The following is a 27,923-nucleotide window of genomic DNA, read 5'->3' on the forward strand; positions in this document are numbered from 1 at the left end:
CGGGACACACAAAAAAAAAATCCACACCAAAGCGCTATTGCTGACATAGCTCTTCCTTTCTTTTTGACCTGTAGAGCACAAACCTGCAAGTGTTTCAGGACACAGTACAATACATACTTTCTCACAAAGTCCAAGAATCCACTGCTTAAAAACATGCCATTTCACTGCTTCCTGAGGAAAAAAAAAAATCTTTTGCTCAGGGCAGCTGAACTGTGCTTAGAAATACTCATAACACAGGAACGGAATAAAGGCTACAGAGTTTTGTTAACCTTACGCAGAACATTTTTACTCCTGGTCCTATGTTCAGCAGATAGCAAGGGTGACTTTCATTTTTATACTAAAGAACCACCAGCCCCATGAAACACCTCAAGTTATTCAATTAAGACAGGCTCTTATGTACATCTTTCTCTGACTCAAGAAGGACGAACATTCCTCTTGAACATTAAGATCTACAAGTATGCTTTTGGATATCCAAGGCATTTGCACTCCGCTGGTTCAACAATGCCGAGTGGCACCGATTCCTGGGACGCTTTTCAGGCAGAGGGAGGAGCAATATGTACAGCTACAGTGGGACAAATGCTTCTAAATGACTGCTGAATCAAAAACCACCTAATCTTTTCCCAAGGTACTCAAAAAGAGGTTGCTAAAAGTACAGCAGAACTTACATTTATTAATACAGATTTCACTTAATTAAATATAAATCACAAAACTGTCAGGATTACATTTAACTGAGAGAGTCCAACTAAAGACAATTCTGGATTTTATAATCTGCAAACTGAATTTCATACATAGTAAGCATTTCTCCACTAGCAATCCATTGCAGAAAAGGAGCCCAAAGGTCCCAGCCCAGCCCCAACAGAGCTTATTTCACCCACTGTCAAGCACAAATTAACTCAAATAAAAAACACTAAGCAAAATACAGTGCCAAGGAAGAACCTCTAAAAGAGGATAACAAGTAAAATAGCCCTGTTGAGTCATTTAGTAGAGAAACACCTGGCATTCAACTCCGATACAGGAAAAATACATTCTGTTATACTCAAGGCACCTCTGGCATTTTGATTAGGCAACTCAAAGATGGTATTTCTTCTTTTGCTTCCTCTTCTCTTAAACCATTTGACAATCTGCAATTGTTATGGAAAACATGTAACAGTTTCAACTCAAATACAAATTCTGCAAAACTGTTTTCCCACTGCATTATTTGCCAATATTATAACAATTTTTTTCAATTCTCTCAAATATAAAATGAAACCTTTTCAAGTTTAAAACTTATGATTAAACAGTCTATAGGATCTACTTTAGTTCTTAGATAAGCATAGAGACATTAAATTTATATCTGTTGTAGTAAACCTACAGACTCCCCTAAATCCATGGAAATTACATTTACACAGCTCTTAGCATTTTTATTAAAAGTCAAAGATGATTTGTACTCAAATAGTAGTCACTGAGAAACATACATGTGACAAGTTGGAAGGCCACTCTGCTGGACATTCTGGATGTACTTTAAGGGAAAAAGGAATCATCAGGCTCTGGTTTCAGGGAAAACTAAACAGGTCTTCTTTTAGCATTCTCAACATTTAGTGTCAAAAATAAAGCTGGATTAAAAATCCACAGAAAAGGACAATTTACTGTGGCACTATCCTAAAGCATTAGTTTTATATACCTCTTATCTCTTACTCCTATTCCACTATCATATACCTTAGACTGTATCATCCCAGTAATCTATGACCTTTCCAAATATTTGCTTTCACATTCATTCTCTTGTTCCTTATCTACCTTGTTCCCATCATCACAGGCACAATTAGTTTATTTCATAACAGACTGAGCTGATAGACAATGATGTTAGAAAACATGGGATTAAATTAAATCCTGGGAGAACACAAATCACATTACAGAAATCAACAGTCTGTTTAAAGAAATAAAACATCAAAAACTCAAAGCATTATGTAAGCAGCAGTAAGGAATAAAAAGCTTTTCCTGCATTTTTTCCACCCTTCCCCCAAAGGCTCTACGTCAAACCAGACTCGCACAGAGCTGAAGGAGCTCAGGTAACGAGTTGGAACTATACAGCTTAGACAACTGAAGGGTAGAAACTTTACTCCATAGTTTGGCACATTAAAAAAATAGCCTGGTGATCCCAATTTAATGAACTAGAAATCTCAGTGAAAACAGATGTCTAAAGTCTCATTAGAAAGCACACACTCAGTCTCTACAGAAAAGGACACTGAGCAATACACCTAACTCACCTTTCATTTTTACGGGAAGATAAGCTGCTAGTTGCTACAGATAGCTCCACATAGAAATAGGAGATAAAGTAGGAAAGCAAGAACATCATATTAAAAAGATATGATACTGGATTATAATGATACTAGATTTCCAGGCACTGTATTAAACATAAAATACCTTAGTTCTCATATGAAAGATGAAATTCCTTTCAGACTGTTTCTGTATGCTTATCACTGTTTATTTTAATCATGACCCACAAGCCAAACATTTTTGAAGAAAAACATGTTTTAGGACAAGATACAAGAAACGACCAACCCATTTAATATGTAACTAAACTTGTAGTTTGCCAACTACAGCTTCAAGGAGCCTTTGAAGGACAACAACATAGTCACCATATTAAGTGCACAATGAAATGGCATGGAGACAGCATGGCAATGGAGATGGTTTTCTCCAGCACCACTTACCACATGTTGACACTGCAAGTTTTTAATATAAAATATTATTATTTTTTAATAGGTATAGGTATTTTTCAGCTTGTCTCCAAGTACTCCTACAATGCTCTCCTGGGAGACTTCTGCCTGTGAGATACCTCAAACAAAATTTTGAAATGGGGCAACTCCAGAAAACAGGAAGAATACTGATGGTGTACCATCCTCAAAACACATGAAAGAAATACTCCAAGTTAATACAAGCTGTTCAGTATAACAATAATTCTCAAGGAAACAGCAGAAGCTGATACAAGTTTCCAGGCAGTGACCAAGGAATCCATTGAGAAAGATCTGCATCTTCTGATAAAGTGCACCTGTTAGAAGAGCATTTTAATAGCTTAGCTTAAGGTTACAACCTGGAGCAGTAAAAGTAGGAAAGAACAGAAATCTTTCAAATAGTAACTACAAAATAGTTAGGGTAAATATGCTGTGATGCCCTTCCAGCAAATAACAGGGTGCTAAAGTCCCCCATAAGGGCCAGGACCTGCACATGTGAGGCTTTCACCAGCTGTCTGAAGAAAGCCTCATCTACTTCCTCCCTGATCAGGCGGTCTGTAGCAGACACTCACCAAAACATGGGCCTGCCTGCAAATCCTGGCCATAAACTCTAAGCTGGCTCCTCATGCATCCCAAGCCAGGGCTCCATGCATCCCTGCTGCTCTCTCACAACCTGACAACAAAGGCAACTTGACCTCCGTGCTCTCCCAACCTGTCCTTCCCAAAGTGCCTGTACCCATCCACTGCAGCACTCTAGCCCACTCCTGTGAGCTATTCCACTACGTATGTGTGACCCCAATGAGATTGTAGCCCTGCAACTGCATGCAAACCTCCAATTCCTCCTGCTTGTTCCCCATGCTGCATGCATGAGTGCACAGGGGCTTCAGACAGGCCCTCAAAAAAAGGCACGAGAGCTCTGCCCATCATACCGTCCGGTAGGCATTCCCTTACTTATGTGCATACACTTGAGGTGGTCCCTTTCTGTCCCAACTGTTGACCATGGGGTGTCTCCTGCCCACAGCATCCTAACCCCTTTACTTGACAGCCTGAGCCACCACTTCCTCACTTGCTTCTTGGCCACCATTTCCCTCCTGTGTCATTCATAGTTTAGAGCTCTCCTGGACAAATTTGTATTATCTTTTATTCTAAATGCTTTGAAATCTTACTGCTTACCAAAAGCAAGATTAATGCAAGCCAGGAGCATGACTGAAATATATACTAAAAAAGTTGCACTAAAATTCTATACCAGAACATAAAACTATATAAAAATATTTCACTGTTAGAATACACCTGTCCTTGTTTCGGCTGGGATAGAGTTAATTTTCTTCCTAGTAGCTGCTATAGTGCTGTGTTTTGGATTTAGTATGAGAATAACGTTGATAACACACTGATGTTTTAGTTGTTGCTAAGTAGTGCTTACACTAGTCAAGGACTTCACAGCTTCTCATGCCCTGCCAGGTGCACAAGAAGCTGGGAGGGGGCACAGCCAGGACAGTTGATCCACACTGGTCAAAGGGCTATTCCATACCATATGATGTCAGGCTCAGTATAGAAACTGGGGCAAGTTGGCCAGATGGGCAGCAATTGCTGCTTGGGGACTGGCTGGGTGTCAGTCAGAGGGTGGCGAGCAGTTGCATCACTTGTTTTTTTCCTGGGTTTTGTTCCTCTCTCTATTGTTTTCCTTTTCATTACAATTCCCCACCCCATTATTAAAGTGTTCTCATCTCAACCCACAAGTTTTCTTTCTTTTGCCCTTCCGATTCTCTCCCCCATCCCACCCGGGGGGTGGGGGGAGGGTGAGCGAGCTGCTGTGTGGTGCTTAGCTGACTGAAGCTAAACCATGACAACATCAAATCTGGCACATGCTTTCATCTTCTGCCCTCTAGACTTAATTAGGTACTCAGCTCCTTTGAAAAAAAATATTCAAGTGCTTTCCATCAAAGGCAATAGTAATAGAAATGCTTTCCTCTACACCCACCTACTCAAATTTGTAAGTGTTGAACCTGACAAAAATCTCAACTTTTAAAGGTAAGTTTAACTTGTGAAGAGGACAAAGCAGAAAGTGCAGGCAATTAGAAATCTTCACTCAAAATCAATACAAAAAGAAAAAAAAAAATTTTGCACTGGCACACACTGCTTCACAAAAATGAAAAGCTTCAATCCCCTTAGCTTAGTCTTTGAGAGAGGAAAGCTCAAGTGAATTAAGTGAATTCTCATCTACAGACTTCAAAAGAAAAATGTTTATCATTAAGATATTTTCATTGTTAATTAAGACCGAGCTTCAGAGAGGCAAGTTTTCCAATTCGGTCTGAAGGAAGACACATGACATTTGCCACTAGATGGCTCCTCTGCACGACACACAACGCACTGCGCCCTGCCCAGCAACACCCTCCTCCTCAAGCTGTTGAAGCAACTGGTGCTTCAGCAGCAAGGGACCCCCACAGCCAGCAGCCAAACACCCAGCTTCTTGCCGCTCCAAAGCGGCTCGGCCTAATTTTCCAACGTTAATTACTTTCAGAATCCTTGCGATAATCCTTCACAGAATTTCTGGCATACCTGCTTTTGCTCCATTAGCATGATGTTTGTGAACATGAAAAATGAGATACGCTTTTCCTGGTTTTCTCCTCACAAGCTATCTATCATCTCATTGGGGAACAGGAACAACTTGCAGCAGTGTAAATAAGAAACCGTTCCATCCCCCCTGCCTCCCAAGATCACACTAAATGCTGGGGAAAAATGACTTACACACTTTGTCCCATTTTGTTATTTTTAAAGGTACAATACACAAAACTGGCAGGTTAAGTTCTACTGACACCTACATCCTCCACCTCACAGTCATCTCTTCTTCACTTTCCAGGAGCACAAGTCCAACTTTCTCTCCTGCTAATGAGAATACTGTTATCTTCCCAGAGCACTTTGTGCCCTTTGATCTGTATTTCAAGGCATACAACGTACTACGTTGCTATAAATAAGCAATAGTTAAGCTATGATTCATAGTTTAAGTAGCTACACAAAAATTTCCAGAAAGTAATCTTGCTGCCACCTGCATAGGTCTCAGTCAACCAAATAAATGTCTGTTTACTACTGTTTCTCTACTGAAAAACAGATCTCGGATCACATTTCAGATAAACAGACCCACATTAGCATCTTTAGCTGATCCAGTTCTCCCTATGACAAGAGCAATACTGCAGAACTACTTTCTCCAGACCACAAATGGTATCTTCCATGCTGGTTTGGCACAAAGGATTGACTCCTTTCCCTTCCTAAAGGAATGTGCCTTTTCTTTTTGTATGCCAAATTGGATAAAGGAGGTCACAAGTTTGGGGGGTGGACAGGAGGTGATGAGGAATAGAAAGAGATTGACTTTTCACTGTTTAACAAGCAGGTGACAACAGCCGAGTCATCCAAGAGGATGAAATGGATGAATTCATCTGCTTCCAAGAGAAAAGAAAGAAAGTTCCAGTAAATTCGTATTTCCCAGAATGCTTCTAATATACCAGTTACACAAAAAACCTGAAACAAAAGTTCAGACATGTTCTCTGTCTTCCAACTAAATGAGATTTTAAAAAATACATTGAAACCAGGTACCATTCCCTGCTACAGTGTAAAGTAGACTGTAACCCACCAGTAAAACAAGCATTCACCCTATGCTGTCTCTGAGCAAAGGTACCCACCTTTGAACAGGTCTGTCCTCAATGAGTTGCACTGCAGTGCCAGATGAAGAACAAACTGAAGCCCTGCACATTACATTTGCAACACAGCTAATCCCACCTCCTCTGCGTACTTTACCATCATGACAGACTGGGAAAAACAGAAAGTGGGACTGGGCTCTCAACCTGAAAACCCCATTTCTTTACCTAAATCAACACATTTTTCACCCTTCTAAGGAAACAGTAAGATATCAGCAAAAAGGTGAGTATGGGTAAGAAAATAGCTAAATACCAAAGATAAATTTAAATTAAGTGGGACTGAGATGTAGCACCAATTAATGAAAAATAAGTTAATTGGTGAATTAAGAAAGAGAGCAGACACAGGCAATGTGAGAGGGAGAAACCTATGAAAACGGAGGGGAACCAACAGGCATAACCTAGAAATAAGTGGGTTTTCCATCCCTCCTAAATCAAGTGCGAGAATTTTGTTGATACATCTTATCTGACATCACTGAAGCATGTTTCATGGATCTCTTAAAATGCACAGAGTACCAAAATTGATGAAATAAGTTAGATCCGTACTATTAAATACTGAAGAAAGTATCACAAAGCTAACAGGAATAACCTTTTTTAATCTTCTGTTTTTTAAAACTGTTGTATACCACTTTTGTGGATAATTTTTACCATCACTACCAGCACTAGGTTTATATACTTACGTGTTGCTTTTATTAGAGTAAGTTGCAACAAAATTCAAATTTCATACTGGCTGCTCTTAGACACACTGTACAGCACTGTTTTTTAAATGCATGTATACAAATGTATCCGTGAGACTCAAACCCTTTATAGTAGTACTTTGCACAGATACTTGTGGGTCTTACATGCAGATCAAATTAAGAGAGTGTGAAACTTTGGCACTAAAAAGGTAACACAGCTGGTTTCTTGTCCTCTTGTCATATACATGACAAGATGATATAGACAGCACAGAAGCGATACAGCACATATTTTAATTAACTTAGTGGCCACACACAACACCTACACTAAACAAGTGAAGCTAAAAGACAGGTATTTTCTTTATTTTGCTCCAATGCCATGAAATTCAATGAGCGTGATAGTCACACTGAAGTGACTTTACATTTCAAACTCTGAGGTAGCTACTGAAGTGTATTACACAGCTGAAGAGAAAAGTTCAATATATTGGATCTGTGAAAGAATAAAAACAAGACATACCTTGCCTATTCCCATTCTCTTCATCCTAAGGAAAAAGAAAGAGTGCATATTAAAAATTCAATAAATGGAAAAACAATGCATAGGCATCTATAAGCTATGAAGACTTAAAGTGAACTTGTAAGATTAAGTCTGCATTCTGATATCTTGTTCTTTTTCACAAGTACTCAACTTCACAGAATTAAGGCTTTCATTCTGAGAATGTAGTGTAACATTTGTTTAAAAAAAAACAAACCACACAGCTAAGCCACAGTTCCATGAAACATCCCCACAGAAACAACATGAACAGCATTATCTGAAAACAAATGTACCAAAACCCCCGAAACACTGCCACGAAGGCTAATACTGTAGTGTGTTGTCGCAAGCATGTTGCCACCCTGAAAGCCAGGCAGGAGAGGTTATACTTTAATCACCTAAGGATTCAAAGCTAAATAATATGCAAGAGATACATAATATTTTGTAAGTAAGCTCTGAATATGCTTCCTGAAATTTGAAATACCAGGTTTGTTTTGCCTTCAGTACTACTGCCTAGAGAAAAATATCTACCCCAAACACTATTTAGTAACAACCTCAAAGATTCTCCTTCTGCTCATTGCACTATATATATAAATCATAACTACCAGATATGACTGACAGTCCTTAAAAAAAAAATTTTTAAAAGTCACACAACTGGAATGTACTGAGGGAGAATGGCATGCTTAAAATAGAAAATTATTACTTAAGTTACTTTCTTATCAATCTTTTAATATGAATGAAAGCCTTTTGAAAGATGATGGCTAATCTCTTCTACAAAATTCTACCATTTGAATAGCACAATTGTTTAAATATGGAAATACATGTTTTCTTTCTGAACTGTAACTTTATGGAGTAATAAAATTTCAACCTAAATACAATTTCTTAGACCAATATGTACTATTTAGGAAGTATTTCTAACAATTCACCTCAGCTAATTAAAACAGTTTTGTCCTGAAGGAAAGAAGGAGCAAGGAGATGATCACAAATAATTTTCACCTGTATAGTCCCTCCTACTTTTAAATGGATTAATTCCACATTTCTAGGTCTTTTGCACATTTAAAGACAAATCACTATCTTTTTCATATTATATATTTTCAAAGCAATTACACACTGATCTGAGCAAACTACTCAAGAGAGGAAGACTCAAAGAAAGAGAGGGAGCAAGACCTGGATATGAACACTATATAATGCTGAGGATGAGACAAGTCTCTTCTAGGTGCAATACATTTCTTTTGAGACATACAAGAGTTCTGCTGGAGCTTTGTAAGATACTACAGAAAGATAACTCAAGGAAGAAAAAAAAAAAAAACAAACACAAAAGAAGAAACCTCCAAAAACCAAAACACTGAGTTAACAGAGATCTGGTACTCATTCTACTTTCAGAAAGCCACAATAATTATAATTACTACCCAAACTCTGAGAGCAGCAAACAGTATACCCTTAAGCTGGACAATCCTGTCTGCTCTATACTTTGGCAAAAATACCACACTAGTAGACAAGTACTGTTAAAGTTTACCATTTTATCTCTTGAAATCCTGTAACAGCCAGTTGGTTTTGAACTATGATCACCCAAAAGAACAACAGCGAAGAATTAGACAAGGCTAACACCTGCACTTCTCTAGTTTCCACCCAATCTGTCAAGTGAAAAAACTTCTTTAGGACTTGGAATATTAGAGCTCATAGTCTGGAAAATGTGCATCACACGTAGGGGAGGCTACCTGGTTTGATGTTATAAAACAAAGAAATTATGGAAGTGAAAAGTTAGCTAATAAAGAATTGCCATAATTTATGAAATACCACAGTGGGTTTTGTCAGTTTGTCAGCGGGTAGGCAAAGCTTTGTTATAAAAGACAGCTGCAAAACATTAGTTTTTCATGGTACCAAGCCAATGAGCTCAGGTCTTTAAAAATGGAATGCTTTATAACGCAAATGTTTTGGAGTTAGCTTTCCTTCCTATGTTTACTTCGTACACGTTGCAAGATGTTAGTATATGCTGCTTCCATACCTAAAGAGAAGGTTTTCTTTTATCATTTACTTGCTTCTCAGACTGATTGAACCTGGAAAGCAAACTTCACATGCAAAAAAAAAAGTGTGTTGCTGACTAACAAACCCTAATAAACATCTGATGTTAAAAGCATAATTTAACATAGGCTTTTTGCAATGCTAGCTTAAGAAATCTTCCACACACTCCCTATTCACTTTAAGGGAAAGAAGGTATCAGAAGCAAGAAGGATACCTAATGGGTTATTCCTGAATGTGCAGCTATTCCCAGTTTGGTGTGTGGCCCCACACAAGCACAGCCAAATATTTTTGCCAAAATGAAATGTGTTAAACCACAATCTCAGGTTCCAAGATCATCTTTCATACCATCCTTCACACAGGGCTGTCCCTCCCAGCAAACCTACCAAACAACACTTTCTTCCATAACTTTTCTCTATTGTAATGTTTATAAATTAGTTAATTAGTAACAATTACAATGAGAAAGAGTCCCTTGATTTGTTAATTAGCCATTTTGTGCAGGAGCCATGAAAAGATACTAGAACTTAGCACAATATCCTGAATTTGACCTAGACCTGCAGTACTATATACACACTGAATGTTAAATGAAATAAATTAAATATAACATATAAAATAATAAAAATATAAATAATATAAATTAAATATAACATACTAGTATTCTGTATTAAAATATGCAGAGATACTTCCCTGAATTAATTATAACCAATCATGTTCAATCATTTCAACAACAGCAAGTAAGGCCTGTTTTCCAGTCAGATGTAAATAGAGAAAACAGAACTTTATGGATGCCCCTCATACACAGTTATGCAGGTCACTTCGGTATCAAGTTTTATTCTTGCAACTCATCCTGCTTATTCAGGTGTTACACACCTAACTCAGGTGGCCCACAGTGCCAGTTAGAGCACTGATCTAGCTATCGCACCAGGAATTGTAGTTTCACTTTGATGGCACTGAAGTCTATGAAAGGCAGATATCAGCTTTGTACACATAAGGCTAGAAATACCTGCAACTAGAGTTTACCCTCAACAAACCCTAAGTGTCTTGGTTAACAGGACTCCACCTATTTTACTCAGGTTTTGAACAGTTCTTTCTTTTCAGAAAAAGTCAGTAGCATCATTACAAAGAAAATGAAAGTTTAGCACTGTTGGGATTTTCTGATCAGCACTGAAACAAAAGAAACCATTGTTGAAGTTCCACAACATTTAGAGACATCCATGGGATGGACCAGATAGCTAGAATTTCATGTGCTTGATGGTAAGCTGGACTTCGCTTCTGCACAAAAGTGACCCTCATTCTGTTAAACTGGTGCTCTGCACTTCTGAGTAACAATCTCATTATTTCCTTTTCAAAAAACAGACAGAAATGGAAATGAATTAACCAGATTCTGACATATCAGAGAAGAAACAGAGGAAAAAAAAGGTGCTAAGAGCTCTCTTGCAGAAAAAGAGGGAGGTAGAACTTCAGGATGCGTCTCGAGATTTACAGGTATCAGGCTCACTATGTACTACTTGGGCCTCTCAGAAACCATTAGATGTGAATGAGAGGGGAAGGGCTGACATTTCTTTTTTTCTTTTTTGTATTACTTCCCCTTCCTTGTGCCTATCTCCTTCTCCAGGCGAAAAAAATATTGTCGTCCTCAGAGAGATTTAGTGATACATCCACGAAGAAACCTATCCAGTCACTTCTTAGTTAAGGAGATTCATCCTGCTCACGCTGTTTATATTTTCACCCTCGACGCAAATAGGGGTTGTTGGGAGATGCTAACAAGTGCACATAATTTGTTCTGCTCAGCTAAGGCTTCCCCACCCTCCTTCCTCTGTTTCACATTGGAATTCAACCAGATATTGCTCTTGGCTGACTCTCTATAACCTGTGCTGAAGGACAGAAATGTTGGGATCACCTGATACTGCTAACAGTGTCACTTCCAGTTAGCTTCAGTGACTCCTTGTCAAGGGGAAAAAATTTGGGCGCTCAACTGCAGGCTGAATAGCTGAAGTTAACCAGAAAAGTGTGCCAACCTTATCCTGCAAAGCTTTTTCTACTTCAGAAGAAATCTTATAGCCACCTACGACAGGCAAAAAAAAACAACTTTAACAAAAGAATCCTGCAGAGACACCAATCAATTAGCTATCTGGAAAGAGCATGAAGCTTCAACACCCATTCCCCATCTTGATAAGAATCTATTCTTCTGCCTAACTGGAAAAGCAAAAGCAAAAATGATAGGTGGCATGGATTATGAGAACTTGCATACTTGATGACTTTAAAATGAGCAATGTTATTTGAACTCACTAGGAAAAACCCTCTCTCAATATTCGAATTTCTATCACTATTAAATGGACTTTCTCTCAACACCAGGTACTATAGCAACTTTCAAAAGGTTCAGTCTCATAGGAGAATACATACACCCTTTGAGCAATGCAAACCAGTTAGCTACTTAACATTTAAGAACTACTTGTTTTAGCTTAAAATATTTTACAGTTTTCTATTTAAGAAAGTTGTCCTTTAATGTAGGCCTGTATATTTTGTATATATTTGTCTCTTGACTAAAGGGGAATTGCAGATTGTGGCTCTCTTCAGCAGAAATAATGTAATACAGAAACACAACCCATCTTTCTAAAGTACATTAGTTTCAGCATACTCAGTTAGAAACTATGGTAAACGAATGTTTTTCCAGGCTATTTCTTCATATGATGGTATGAAAAATTTCAGATGACATGACACCACAAAAAAACCCACAACAACAACAAAAAAGAAAAAACCCAAGCTTTCCACCCTTGAAGTCTACACTTTAAAAGGTGTACAGACTCATCACACTGGCTTTGGGTAAAAAAAGTCTGTACAGAGAAATATTTCCATATTCTGCAATAACCGCTGGTCTTACCCATGGTAAGAAATATTTTTGACTCGGGTGAGCTCGTACCCAGTCAATTCCATTTTCTCGGAACAAATCAGTGTACGGTTATCAAACGATGCAGTAAGTGAGCCCACCCACCTTACACACAAGGGATCTTTCATCTGTGTAAGACAGATCTATACATACATTTACTTTCAAGCAAGATGGATTTTTTTTTTACCCTAAAAAGTATAATAAAGCTATATATAAAGTGCTTCATTATTAATTTCACTTACTTTAAAAGAAAACTGAACTGCAGATTCTGGAGGGTAAACTATGAAGTGTCTTAAGGTGAAGCCAAAACCCTGAGATGTCCTCCTTAGCACGACAGTTTTAGGACCAGGCCAAGAAAAAGTTTCTTCTTCCTCCGATGGTGATACAGCTTCACTCTGCTCTTTTCCATCTTTATTTTTTGATGCCTAAAATAAAAAAGACACACACAGAAGTTGTAATTTGGATAATTAAAAAAAAACCTAAACAAAACCAACAATGAAAAAAACCAACCACACAAAAATTACTGTGCACTTAAAAATACAGTTTCTTCCCCCATAACCAAAATAACTTGATGATCACTAATATTTTTCAAAAGAAACGTGTATTGTAAAGCAGCATCCCTTACAGCATTACACCTCTGGTCATATCACGTACAGAATCACTTTTAAATGAAGTTAGGTATTAAGTCAGTCAATGTAAAACAGTGAAAGGCTCAAATGAACTGCAAAAAATGCGTACAGCTTGCATGTTTTATTTGCTTTCTACTTTACATACAAGTGTGTCTTCTGGGACCCCATTTTCTGGGTGCACATCTCACACATACGTACAAAACAAACTCCACTTTTCCTCACTTACAATGCAGGCATGGTTTTCTCGACTAGTATCTCCTCACTTAAAACAAGTAAAACAGAATTGAAGAACATATGCAATTGGTTAGGCTTCTTCAACAAGACACACTTTTCCTCTAGTCATATCTTTGACTTAACCTTTGTTTTTTTCACCCTTAGCTACTTTCTCTGAACATTTCAGTATGCAAATTCTAAATACACAAGTAAAAAAGTCTAGTTTCCTTTTACAGTCCTACTGCAATCCCTCCTCTCATGCAGAAATAAGACTTCTTGGTTTTTTCTTAAGGGTAATTTTATATGCCTACGACTTAAGAAACATTATTATAAAAATATTTGTCTTCTCAGCCTTATATGAAATCTTCCATTTCAATTTTCAAAATGAGTGCCACACCACACATTTCAAATCAAAGGCAGAAGACATACAAAGAAAGCATGCAAAACCCTATGACCCTCCTCTAAATATTCTAGTTCAACGATGCGTGAAATAAATTTAGATACCAGAGCCTATAGCCTATTCAAAGGGTATTCAAACAGAAATAATAGTCGTCTTGTCCTTCTGTAGCTCTGCTGCTGTGGCTCAGCAACTGGCTGATACGTGTCAGAATTTACTGCTTGGTTTTCCTCCTGGGCTGCTCCAAAATAATCCCTTTTGATTCAACCTTACAGCTGGGGTCTCAAACTGCAGTGCTTATTGGCAAGGTGGGCCCAGCCAACTCCAGTCAACATCTACAGGGAAGACAAAGCATTTCCACTCTAACCACAATGACAGCAACATATATTACTGTAAGGAAAATGTTGCAGCTGCTTGGTGAGATAGTTAACCCACCAGAACAATATTCTGCATTCAGGTATGTAAAACACGATGCATTTCTACACAGATGCTACAGTTTGTCTTTGGAAACGCACATCTTGGTACATCCAACAGGAAGGACAAGGAAATACCAGCCAGTGCTTCAAAAAACAGCCTCCCTACCTCCAAAACCCCTGTTCTTCAGCAAGGAAAAACATACAAATGGAGAAGGATCTTGGTGCTACAGCCAAGACAAGAAACTGGGCCGCTTCTGGAACCAGAAAACACGGGAGAATCCAGAGCAGCCTGGCAGGACTCCGCTCCTCTGAAAAGCCTGCAAGGATTATCAGCAAATTTTGGAAAGAACGATAATAAATATCAAGGACTCAATCTCAGCCTAGTCTGTCCTCATCTATCATCTTCATTCACATTTTAAAGTGTTCGTGTGAAACCAAAAAGACTGTGCAATTAGATGACTAACAAGTGAAAAATTAGCAAGGGCTGTGGAATTGCCAAGGTGAGTGGCTTTAGTTTTAAGTTCAAGCAATGCAAAGATCAAGTTAGTAATCCTTTAGCCTAAGGATGGGGTTTGTTATTGAGGTGTTCCCTACCAATCTGTTCAGCTTCTGAACATGACAGCATTTTTTTCAGTTCTGCACAAATAAATGTCCCTTTCAATCTCATGACATGAGCAGAAATCAGAGCCAGTAAGAACATTTTGATTCCTAGTAAATTGGCAAAAGAAATAGCTCCTAATAAAAAGAAAAAAAACCAATTCACTGGCTTCTAAAAAGTGACAGTGATTTCTTCCATTAAGTGATGGGCAGCAATCCATCTATTTAACATTCTTCTGCAATCTTTTGTTTCTCAAATTTTCAATTTGTCTCTCAAATTTTCATAGGCAACATTTAATGCAGAAGTTTTGCACAATCGTAACAACTGCAGGTATCGCACAAGGTCAAAAAAGTTTAATAAGCAAATACCTATCATTGTGGATATGTAAACAGTAAGCTTAAATGTAGTACTGAAAAACAGAAATCTACAATATACTTGCATCTTTTTTCTCACAAAAACCTCCCTAATTAGCCTAAAGGGAATTTTAGTATGTATAAACCTATCACTGAGGTTTACATACAGAAATACTATAACCTGAGTTCAACAGACAGCCATACAGAGAACTTCACCAGGTCTGAGAAATGGGAGATGCAGCATTTGATTGTAGTGAGAAGAGAACCTCTAGTTTCCTTGTAATTTCATGTAAAATTTTAGTCCAGCAACTTCCACAAATGCTAACAGCTATTCATAAACAGCAGTACTCCCTAGTCAAATCATTATTTCTTGAAAGAGCCTGCCAGAAGTGGAAGGTTATCTTCATGCCATCCTTGGACCCCCTGCGAGGTCTGCCAACAGGGCAACAGAAAAAGCCAGTATCAATAATAAATGCGAGACATGTTCAGTAATAGCAACTTTCAGCCACCGCTATGAACAAGAATCTGAATTATAAAGAAAAGAGAGCCAACATCTGTTGAGTCACCCTGTGACATGTACAACTACATCACACCCACCAGAAAATCCCTTGCCAGAGAAGGCTTTTAAAAAGGAACAAGAAAAGTTTCAAAAACACAAACAAAACAAGGATGCAAGACAGCAAGCAAGAAACAGATGATGTTTAGCATAGGCAAGAATACGTTACTGAAGGCAGAGTTCCTACATGGTTCTCCTTGCGAGCCAAAAATGAAAGTAATCAAGTTACAAATACATAAATATCTCGTATCCTTAAGGTGATTTGTCTTTAGGGTAGACTCATTTGCATTTCAAGAGAATGAAAAATTAATGCTTTATTTTATTTTAATTTCATATAAAATCTAACAAACCAAAGATTATTTTGCCATGTTCCCTGCTGAAGATCTGTATGTTTGTTTCTCTATGGATTCAATGCTCGAAATCGAAGTCAGAATGCACGCAATCGGATTCAAGGACTGAAGAATCCCAGGCTACTAAAAAAAGATTCAAGTATCATTTCCCTCAGGATTTCTTCATACAAGGTTTCTGAAAAGTATCTGAAAGCATCATTTCCTGTTACATGCAATTACAAGGACATACAACAGATGCTTAAGTGCATTGTAAAATGCATACTTTGTTTTTAATATTGTATTTAACCCTTTTTTCTGAGCAATGAAAGCATCCACGAAAAATCAGATGTCCTCTTAAAGAACTACATGAATCACTGAGAGCTTAACACACAATAACAGAATTATGTAAAATCAGTAAATAGCACCGATGTTTGTAAATGAGACTATTTCCACTTAAATCTCAAATCGATAATTTCCCATTATATCAATATAAAAAAGTAAAAAAGGTAAACACACCCAACTTCCATGCTCTCCAAAGCCCCAAACTTCTGAACAGTTTACAGACAGACCTATATTGAGCATGCTAAAAAATCCTCAAGTGACAGTCATAGGTAATCGCAATACAAGCTATCAATAGACTTGTCTTCTTGACTAACCAGATAAACAGGCATACTTTGACTTCTGAATACTATCTTCAAAGATAAATAACAGTGAGCATTAAAAAATGATACATTGCACTATCGATCCTTGAAAAAAATAATTCAGGCCATTTTAAAGTTGGTGTGAGTAATCAATTTTAATCTGTATTTCATCTTTGTGTTCAGTACACTAGTTCAAAATTATTTCTAAAAACACTTAGGACTAACATCCACATTTGCTCTACAGTGCTTTTTAAACTTTTTTGGTTTGTTTTTTTACCATATAGAACACTTCACAAATAAATTATGTAAATAAAAGTCTCACTGTAAGCGTGAGCGTTACCCAAACTACTTTTTCTGGAGCGTCGGTCTGTATTTAAAAAAGAAAAAGGAGGGGAAAAAAAAGGAAAAAAGAAAAAGGGGGGAAAAGGGGGGAAAAAGGAAAAAAGAAAAAGAGGGAAAAAGGGGGGGGAAGGGAAAAGAAAAAAATAAAGGGAAAAGAAAAAAATAAAGAAAAGGGAAAAGAAAAAAAAAAGAAAACCCCACCAGACCAACCAGGGGTCTTAGCTATCAATACCTCAATAAGAGCATGGAGACAGCCTGTGCTAAGCAGGGTCTGCTTCAGCTGCATTTAGCAATGTTCCACTTCTAGCTAGTCTATCAAGACATGTGATACCTGAAATAGCAATTCAGCTAGATGGATATATGCTGAACAGAAAATGGGCTGATGTCACCTTATTTTACTGATTCAACAGTATCGAATTATTTTTTTAGTCTTATTATTTAGACTAATTATTATTTTTTTAGTCACTACTGACATAAGCCACAGCAAAACAGATCTTAAACATAGTTATTAATCCCTAAAGTCATCCTGAGACAGAATATTTCAAATGCTATAATAAATGCTAGGCCTGCTTGAAAACAGTGATATTTCTTGTATCGGATCATTTATTTTCCCTGGTTTCTGTTCCTAAGTAGCTATCACTTAGCTAACTGCCCTGTTAAATCTGCAGTTTCAGAGAAAAAAGGCTTTTCTAGAACAGTTTGATCTTATTTTATGTGACAAAGTGTAAGGTCCTTAAAAAAAAGTAACACACACAAAAAAAGGCCTTTTCTGGCTAAGGCTACAGAATGGGAGAAAAAACCTGCCTATATGGGCAAGAAAATGTTACCCACAGAATGACAACAGGTTTCACTGCAAGTCAGTCTTTGTTTCTTTAATAATTAGGTTCTTCCACTGGTGATTTTTAAATAAAGTTATAATAAGCCAGTGACCCTTTTAGTGTCAACCATACAGAGAACTTCAAATCACTTTGCTCGAAGCTGACAAAAAGTCAAATGAAGCAATAATAAATATATCCCTCAAAAATACTTCTACTTTTTTTGGCACACCTATCTGATCAGAAATGATGAAGCAAAGAAATGTATCATGCCTAGAGGACAACATGTCCCCTTGACCCTTATCATTTTCTCCTATGGTCAGACTGGACTCCTGCACATAAGTGAACTTGGACACAGTAGAAGTTCAATGCGTTGGAGAACTCCTGGTTCCCTGGTCCTCCAATGTGACAGAAAACAACCACAAACCCTCCAAAACAGACAGCTCCTCTCTGTTCTTAAAACATGAAACACTTCCTCTAAGAAAGATCCGAGAAAAACAGGCATTTAAGACAGCCAAAGAATAGGTTATACAATTTTTCTTTGAAATGCATTATCTCCATCCTCATTTGCAGTATAGGGAGGTATATCCAGCACCCAGAGAAAGCCAAGCAATGTTTTATCTCAGCAGCCCCTCAAAAGCAGGAACATGCACACAAGGTGCAGAATGAGTCTTTTCCTTTCAGTTTACCTCAAGCTCATAAACCAAAGATTTCAAGGGAGATGGGTCACATTTATAAAGACAAATACAATGATAGCATACTGAAACGGTCTCAAGCTGTGGTGAGATAAGACATTTCTAACATCCTTAAACCAGACTGGAATGTACAAATAGTATCTTATACAGAAGGAAGTAATTCCCAGTTGAAGAAAAATAATTACTGACACAAAGGTGACACCTTAAGCGAATCCATCCTCCAGGTATCCAGCACATAGCTTTGTCTTCAAAACAAACAAATTAATTCCATTACTTTCAGCCTCAGCAACATGTTCATCTCTCACTGAAAAAAATCCCTGGAAAGAGACCAGCAGGAAAACTGGAATGCCGAAAACTCAAAACCTACATAATTTTAGGCCTCCATGTCAAATACCCACTTGTCCAAACTTCTGACTGACTTTAATGCTCAACAAAATCCTGTAGCTTTCCCCTAAACAGGTAGAAAGGATGTTGGGGAGGTCAGAAATTCAGGCAGGAAGTATAACCTGGCAGTATACATACTGACAGTGTCCTTCCCTTAAAGAAGTTTTCCATCATTTTCTGTCCTCGCAAGGTAGCTACAAGGTGTAACCATCAGTATCTCTAAACCCACGCTGATGGTCAGAAACCAGTCTGCCAAATTGTTGGGATAAAAAGAAACCCATAAAAATCCTAGATGTAGGATCTTGGATGCTAGCTGACACCATAAAAAAGACATCTAGAATTTGCAAAAAGGAAGAGAGGCAAAAAACCCGAGAAAAACATCAATTAAATATTTAACAGCTACACAACTAGACTTGTTAAGAAACTTTAAGCTAAATTCCAAAGGTATCTGCAGCAGTCCATGCATAATACCAGTCACTTAAAGAAGTTGCCCCTTCTTTACTAACACCAAAGTTAGCCTGTACAGTTTATTAACATATCATCCCAAACATTTGAGTATTCTGAGTGTCAAACTGGAGCATTTATTTTTGCATGCTACCCCAAAGCCACCTTTCACACTAAACAAGCAACAAGGTTAAAACAAATATATAACTACTAATTACTGTTTAATTTATGTATAGATTTAAGCTTAGGGCAGATATATAATAAAAGTGAATTAGTTGCATCTACCTACATGCTCTAGCAGCTACACAGGACTTTTCTTTCTCACGCTCTCTCTCCCTCCCCATAAGAAGTTATACAGCCTTGAGGCTGTAAAGATGTCTGTATGCAAAACCTCTGCCTTAAATACTACTTTTTAAAAAAATAATTTTGCTTTGAGAGTTCGCCTATGTAATCTCTGACACTCTTTCCTACATACTCTGCTCTAAAACTAAATTCTTACCATGTTCAGACCCTGCCATTAAGCATTCCTGTGATTTCTAATTTAATCAGAAAGTATGTCTTTTTTCTTGTCTACCTTTTAGAAATACAAACCTTACTTGGGCATGCATAAGTTTAATCACCAGCTGTTTGTGCATCAAACTGAACTTTGCTAAGTAGAAATAAATCACTATAATGTTAAAAATGGAAGCTTCCCTCTAAACAATAATGAGTTCAACTCTCAATATACAACTTACATGCAATACAAATTCACAGTACAATATATACAACACAACAGTATATACAACATATTTATGTAATTGCTGACATTTACTATGTGCTGACATGTACTTTTTACTAACTTCATGCACTTCACTAAAACTAGACATGACCACAACGTAGCAGACTGGAGTGAAAGTAGTTCAGGATCAATGAGCCTTTATCTGCAGAGTGACACTGTAAGAGCACACCCTGAACAGAAGAATCAGGCAGTTTGAGACACGGAGACGTACTGAAGCACAGAAGAGGAAAGTGTTTCCTACCCCAGAACATCATCCTCCATTCTTTTGCAGAAGAGGCCACGGGGAAATGGATCGTACCCAACAGACTGTGCTGGACCTACTGACTGATAGCAAGACCCTCAGAGCACAAGAGAGAAGGTATCTCTCTACATCCTGTTCACTTCAGTGCTACATATTTAAGAAATCTGCAGGAAGGACTTGGTTGCCCAATGCTAGTAACTGCTGAGCCTGTTTTCAGTAGGTATCAAGAGGCGGCTGCCTTGCCATGAAGCACCTGAAACTGGAAATGAAGATGTAAACAAGCCCTCAAAGCTCAAAAGATCAAACAGCTGCAGAACCACTTTCACCACAAGAGAAAGCTGAGATGTGGAGATAAATGGAGCATGAGTCCTCACACATACAACGATCAGTAGATGGCGTGCACAGAGACAGATAAAACTGGTCCAGTCAGGGCCCTTGCTAGCAGCAGAAGACAGTCTGCTTTTGGAATTGGGAGGCACAGCTCTTCTTCCATGCCACAGCTCTTCATGGGGTGGGGGGGAATCAGTCTCCAGAGGAAGACTTCTCCAACTCCAAAACTCAGCTCTGAGTCACCAGGGGGCCCCATTCATCTCTTACGGGGCAGGTGGTATGCATACATGAAGTGCAGGATATTTGCTGAGACTCCCCACAACTAACATTTCTCTTGAGTTGCAGCTGAAGGAGATGCAGTAACTGGAAAGCATAATAAAGGCACACAAACTGAAGAACTCCAGTAGCTCTCCAGCACAAGATACAAACCCTTTATGACTCCAGATGGAGAAAAGGTTAGTACAATGAATGGTTTCAATATCAAACAATAGGAAAACAGAAATAAATTATTAGTGATTGCCGTAAGACTAAGGGCAAGCATGGGCAATGCCATTTCTCATGTTTGCTGCTCACCTTAGTTGTGCAGGCAGGCCCTGAGCAGCCACCAGCAGCAGTGAGGTGGTCTCTGTGAGCAGCTCTCCCTCACGCAGCCCTCTAATGGGTCTTGCTGACAGTCATAATGAGCCCAGACATTTTGGAGCAAGGGCAAGGCAATAAAGATGTGAATGTCACTCAATGGAGTGACCACAGGTCTATGTGTCTCCCTCACAGGATCCCGCTTTTTATCATTTTAGTGTGCTGTTATGGCATTAAGCCCAGGTAGCGACCGCAACAGGTCCTTTTTGGAGGACTAACCGAAGTTAATTCACATATTTGCTAGAAGCTGATCCTGGCAGCAAACCTGCCACTTTCTTTTAGGAGTGTGAATCCCACCAAGATGGAATACACGCCTGGAATATTCTTTTAATTCAATAATGAAGGCGGTGGTTGCCTGCCTGCAGAAGAGATCAGTTGAGGACACCAACGCAGACTTTGAAATGAATCTCAGAAATGAGTAACCTGATTCAATAAACTATATAAATGATGTCCTCAAACCAAGCCCAGGTAAGGAGAAAGGCTTAGCAAAACGATACAGGACTACTCCAAATGTATGAAGTAAGTGGGAAATCTGCAGCCTTTCAAAACCAAAGTGTCTGTGCCAGCATGGCAAGATGGCTGGGAGACGCAGGGAAGGATACATGCATTACTGCCATGCACCATGCAGGCTACCGAGCTGGCTTGGGGGTGGAAGGAGAAGGACAGAGGGACACGTGTTTCTGTGTACTTTTATAATTACTATTGTAGTAAACACAATCATTCAAAAGGAGAAACAGTATTTTCAAGATAAAGGATTTCAGTTCTCAAAAAGGTCAAGGCGCACACAGAAAATAAACAAAAACCTCCACACATGCAGCTTATCACACAGCTTAAACTTTCCTTACTGTGCTCTACTGTTCATGAAAAGCTGCTTTGTAAAGCATGGCAGTTGGTGCTCAAGTCAGTCTCATCACTACTCCACAAGATCTGAAAAGCAAAGCTGAAGGCTATCTACAGCAACCTTTACTTTCCTCCCTCACCTTAAAATGCTCACATATTTATATTGCATTTTTCACCCCGAACTCAAATACAGAAAAGGAAAAAGGGTTAGAGGAAGCCTATATCTGAAAACCTCCATCTTCTTGATTTGAAATCAAGTTCCTCCACCACAACACAAATAACTAGCTTTACACTGGCAAACCACTCAATGATTTAGTGACATGTGACAGTCTGAAAAAGGATTATCTCAAAAATGTCGCTTCCATGTGTCTATTCAACTGAGAATTGTTCAGTTTACCTGGCTCTGGATTAAACGCAGTGACACCAATTGGCTCTGTAAACTGAGCCCAGCTGGACATACTTGCTTGAATGAAAGGAGCATGGAGCTTCTCAGGCCAGGGGAGATCCAGAAAGAGATCTTCTACTTTGAAGCAGGGAGAATCCCAACCTACTAAGCCTGGCTAGACTTGAAATAGCTTTTTACACAGAGCAAGCTCTGGTTTTCTTATACTGTTGTTCTGATACCTGGACTTTTTGCACTATGCTCTTAACTTCACCAACAGCAAGATCAGGTCTGGCATGATCAGGTCTGTGCTCCACCACAGCTCAAACAGTACTTCTCCAGAGTTAGCACCTAATCCCTAAATTATCTAGATGTATAAACTAACTTATCAGATCTCTCCCTTTAAACACCAGATACTAGCGAGTTTAGCATACTTCAACTCATTAAAATGATCCTAATCTACCATATAAATGTCTATTATATTTTTATACACTTATATGCACACACAAAAAGTATACTATATTTTGTGTGTGTGCATGTATACACATAGATTTGTAGCTTGTCCACATCCAGAAACTGTACTTCTTTACCAAGGTTCTTTTCAAAGCTAAGTGCACTTCAGTTTAGATCATGCCTTATACTTCCAGAGTAACAGCCAATTTCAAGCAACAGCACCAAGAAACACAGTAAAAAGTATAGGACAGAAATGCAAACTATTTTCACCATGTGTTTTTGTTTATATCTTGCATTTAGTATTTACAATAAAAAACACGCAGTTCATAGTATTAAATTTAGTCAGAAAAACATTAAGAAATTGAGAGCTTCCTTGTTTTCTTATAGGCTCATTAGCAAAAGCCTCCCCGCTTAACAGCTACATCCTTAAACTGTAAAGAAAGGAAACATCTGCAGGGCTGGTAGCATAACAGCAAAATGTCATGTGATCTTAATTTAGCTAAATTGAAGCTTTTCCTTCTCTGCTTGTTCTGTTGTTGCTTGTTAAGAATAGGAAATGCTTTGTCCTCACCTTACAGTCTAATCTGGAAATACCAGAGACAGGAGACGAAGAAAGCAGGCTTCTACCCCTCAGCATTGAAGCAATGTTGCATGATGCATGATAAAAGAACCTTCTCAGCAGTCTGACAGAAGTGATAAAGAGTGGTTTGCACAGTCACCACCTGTCAAGGGCTGCCTTACATTGCTTCTTTCAGCCTATGGGAACTTTTTGATAGACCCAAGAATACGAGCCACCCCATGACCCACTCTGCTTCCTACAAATGGGGAGAGAACAATAACAAACACTGCGCCAATGTCCCCAGCTAAGTACACTACTGCAAAAATAGGAATAAGTTTCAACAAAATTTGTACTCTTGCTTTCTACAGTAACGTGGACTTTATCAAGCACACAATATACCAGATAAATTCCACTACACTTCCACCAGACTATTATAACATATGTATTTATATATGTTAAATAGTTTTGCAGAAGCCATTAAGAAAAACAAAATCACCACACAGTGTAAAACCTGACCTGCACAGACCCCATTTCAATAACCAGATGCACCACAGCTTTAAACTGTCAGCTCTGAAACTACCTACACATTTCCTTCAGTTCATACTGTTTCTCTCCACTGTAGCCAGAGGCTATGTCTTGGTTCAAAAAATTATCAACTCTGCAAGGGACATAGTTTAAGTTTGCCAAGCCACCCAAGAGGGCACCCGCTTTTCCACAGCCTCTTTGTCCCTACGGGAAACCTCTGTGCTTGGACTAGGCTACTCCATGATGCAGCTATAATGCTGAGTAAGGGCTTTACTTTGTGGGCTCAGCAGTGGGACAAAAATACACCTTACACCTGGTCTCTATCGAATGTAGGTATGAGGCTGATCTTCTCTTACTGAAGCTACTGAACTTTTCAACATAAACAGAATATGCTCAGTCCTGTTCTAAAAACAAGAAAATGAAATCATTTTGAGAGTAGCCACACCAATTCATCTGCATAAATGCATCATCATCCCTGCTGATAATTCAAGCTGTTAAGACTCAAGATCATTCAATTCTGCAATATTGCACCTTTACTTAAGATTTTATTTCATATACTACAGAAATGTCTCTGACCTGCCCAAAGCCAAAAGGAAGCCTTTGGAAGATCAGGGAATTGATCCTCAATGTCAAAATCCAAACTGTCACCCTAAAGACATGGTTATTGCAAGTGAGATGTTATTGCAGAGTCTGACTCTGTTTGCAGAAGATTTACCTACACACATGGGGAGAGTTTTAAGAACAAGTGACCTGAGAGAAGAACTATTCGTATCAAGCCTAAACTTCTTAGGAAGTTTAACACAGAGAACATGGCTCAAAACACCGCAAAACTTGTAAGACAAATGTGTCAAGATTCTTTACATCCCCACATACACAGCTTTCCTCCTCAAAAATAACCTCTAAATATACAGTTTGAGCTACTCAGTGTTAAAGCTTTCTAATACAGAGACTATTAATAAACTCCTGTAGACAAACTCACCACTTAAATATAACCCTGGTCCCGTGTTTCAAGATATTTAATTTGAATATACTATATAATGTGCAAATCAACGCACTGTAAGTTTTAAAAGCCTCAGAAGTGAAAAGGCTTGGGTTTGGGTTTTGTACAAAAAAAAATTAGCACACACAGATGCAAAGCCGCATATCCAAACAGCCAAGTTATATTAATTCAAAATCCTACATTTGTAATCTATTGTGCATATACAACAGAGGAAGAAAAGCAGCTTTTTCAGTGAAGAATTTCACTTACAGAGCTATAATGCACAAGAAGGTGCTTAAAAAAGGACTGTGAAATCATTAACCTGGAAAAAAAAAATCTTAAATCTTTATGTCCAGAGATGAGCTATTATTAAGAGGATAGAGAGGAGAAAGTTGCCCACAGGATTTTCAGTTTAGCTGCAAATCCAGAAGCTTTTGAACACTGACTTACGATGTGATCATATGTGACCTGCGTATTTCCTCAGAGTTCGCACTGAATATGTCAGTAAGAATGGTTGATATAGATGACTAAATCTACATTTGTATCTCTGTCTGGAGGTTGGGGTGGACAGAGAGAAGAAATCTATTTTAACACAAATCTATTTGCTTATTTAAGAACTACTTGTCTTTGCATGCCTATTACTATGGCTTGAATTGCTCACTGTTGCCGAGTTACTTCCCTGTACTTCTGAACATTACAAAATGTTTCTCCAGCAATGTGAATTCCTACAATGAGTAAAGCCACCAGCTATTTCCTGCAATGATTTTACACCTTTTAGTCAATAAAAATGAAAACATCACACCCTGCACTGCTATGAGAGAAGATTTTTATCATATTCCCTCCCTCCCCGAGGCAGCAGATAAACAGAAATAAGAGCACAGTAAGATAACATAAATATCACATTTCAAAACCGTTATCAGCTGCAAGTATCTCAGAAGGAATGCAGCCACCTTTATTATTTCATCCTCCAACTGACACATTTGGAAGACTGAAAAGCTTTTTTAATGTTATCGCAGATTCTCTGAAGGAAGGGAAATAGCTGCAGTGCAGCAGCTGCTGCAGCACTGCTGCGTTCTGGGGCTTGAAGGCTATGTGAGAGCTGGGCTTGCATTGCAACATCTCATTCTCACATACTGCCTCACAGAAAATATAGCCTGCAATAGTGAACTTAAGTTAAAAAAAATAGAAATAAGATCTTGGCTGCTGTAATGTCACAACATACTAACGTACTTTCATGTACATCAATATAGTCTTTGATGAGAAGTTTCCTCCAAGCCCAACAACTTCAACAGTCAGGCCCAACCCTGTGCAATGAAATTTGACCAACCGTAAGTTTACAGAACTTTGCAGTATACCTGTCTCTGTCTGAGAAACCCAAGATTTAAGTATTTACATGGCTGAAAGAACATTATTGTTACTTTTAGAGGTTAGGATGCAGCAATAAGATAAAAAATAGAAGCCAAATGTTGTTCAGCAAGGAACCAATGAGAATAGCACGTGAGATCTGCTCTCCTCAAACTAATAAAAGCCTGCTTAGAGCACAGCGATGACCTATGAGCATAGGTCATTTGCTGATAAGAAGACAACCTACATTCAACTTGTGGTCTACTGTTCCCTGTCTAACACTTGAAAGCAAGGTATCTGTGATGCAAGGAGAAAAAAACAAAACTGTTATATCATCTACTTTATATTATCTACCAGTAATTCTTCCAACTATCTGAAGAAGTGGAGTTTATTAGACATACTTGCTCTAATATATCCCACCATGACCACAAGGTGAATAGATGTACCAAGCATCTCAAGGGTTTACCCACATGCTGAAGGCTGATAAAGGATGTCCTTGAAAAGACAGAGGGGGTAGCTCCTTCTGCATCTTACTGAAGATGAGCCTAGTTGTTATGTTACTGCATAAAAATATTACTTAGCACTTCCATACCTTTGTTGAAGAACTCCTCTAACCTGGATCAAAGCTAGTATGCTAAGTTATGATTCTGAGACTACAACTCCATAAACACCAAACTATCAAAGGAAAAAAATTTGCCTTAGCTTTATTTTTTAAGTCATTTTCTCTCTCTCCTTTTTTTTTTTTTTTTTTTTTTAGAAAACGCATTAAAAATTCCTTGTTTACCAAGACCACACTATAGGAATAATAGGATTAATCATCTTTGATACTGTTGGGGCAGTCTGGATAAGTACAGACACAAATCTGCAAATAAATCTATTTACACTGGTCTCCCACAGGATACAAACTTTTTACCTGCTACTCTCCCTCACTAATCCTACATTTGCAATCACGTTGAAGTTATAAATTGCCTGTAAGACTCCTACACTTGAATGTACCCCATATCCCACAAGACAACAGCCACAGACAACACAAAAAAGAAGCAAGACACTTCAGTACTTTGCAATAACTCATTTTAAGAAAGATTAGAAGATAGGTAATGAAGCTGACCCATGAACAAAGAGTGAAAGATGAAAAATTGTAAACAATTTCATTTATTTCTGTACTCTTAGATCACCGCAGAAGACTTCTGAGTGATTATTCAGGAATCACCACGTGATAGCCATCAATCCCATCCCAGGTTTGGACTAAAAACTGTAATTCATTGATGTCAACAGAACTACACTGATTTGCATGATCTAATAATTTGATTTTAGAGGTTTCTGCTTTAGTACGAAACACTGCATATCCTTTGAAAACATTCTAATACACACAACAGCTTGCTGTATCAGAGTGCAAAGGGCAACTGTCTCCAGTCATAGCAACTTTCACTGTGAAAGTACTTTTTGTAAAATCTAAATTATCATGGTAGACAGGCAAAAATATTGCTGCCTATTTCATACTTGTTCACTTCCTGTTTTAAAACCCAAACTTTGGGAAATGT

At 38.2% G+C, this 27,923-nt stretch overlaps 1 protein-coding gene across 6 annotated transcripts in view; it reads right to left on the reverse strand.

Annotated features, from left to right (window-relative positions):
* Positions 1-27,923, reverse strand: part of ARHGAP21 (Rho GTPase activating protein 21) — a 123,615-nt gene that overhangs the window by 58,962 nt on the left and 36,730 nt on the right. For all 6 annotated transcript variants that reach the window (XM_072854457.1, XM_072854462.1, XM_072854459.1 and 3 more), the window contains 2 exons: positions 12,746-12,928; positions 7,586-7,610 (listed from right to left, as the gene is read on the reverse strand). In XM_072854457.1, coding sequence (XP_072710558.1) covers positions 7,586-7,610; positions 12,746-12,928 — 208 coding nt within the window. The remainder of the gene's footprint in view (positions 1-7,585; positions 7,611-12,745; positions 12,929-27,923) is intronic.

This window comes from Ciconia boyciana, chromosome 2 (assembly GCF_034638445.1).
Source record: "Ciconia boyciana chromosome 2, ASM3463844v1, whole genome shotgun sequence".
NCBI classification, from domain to species: Eukaryota; Metazoa; Chordata; class Aves; order Ciconiiformes; family Ciconiidae; genus Ciconia; species Ciconia boyciana.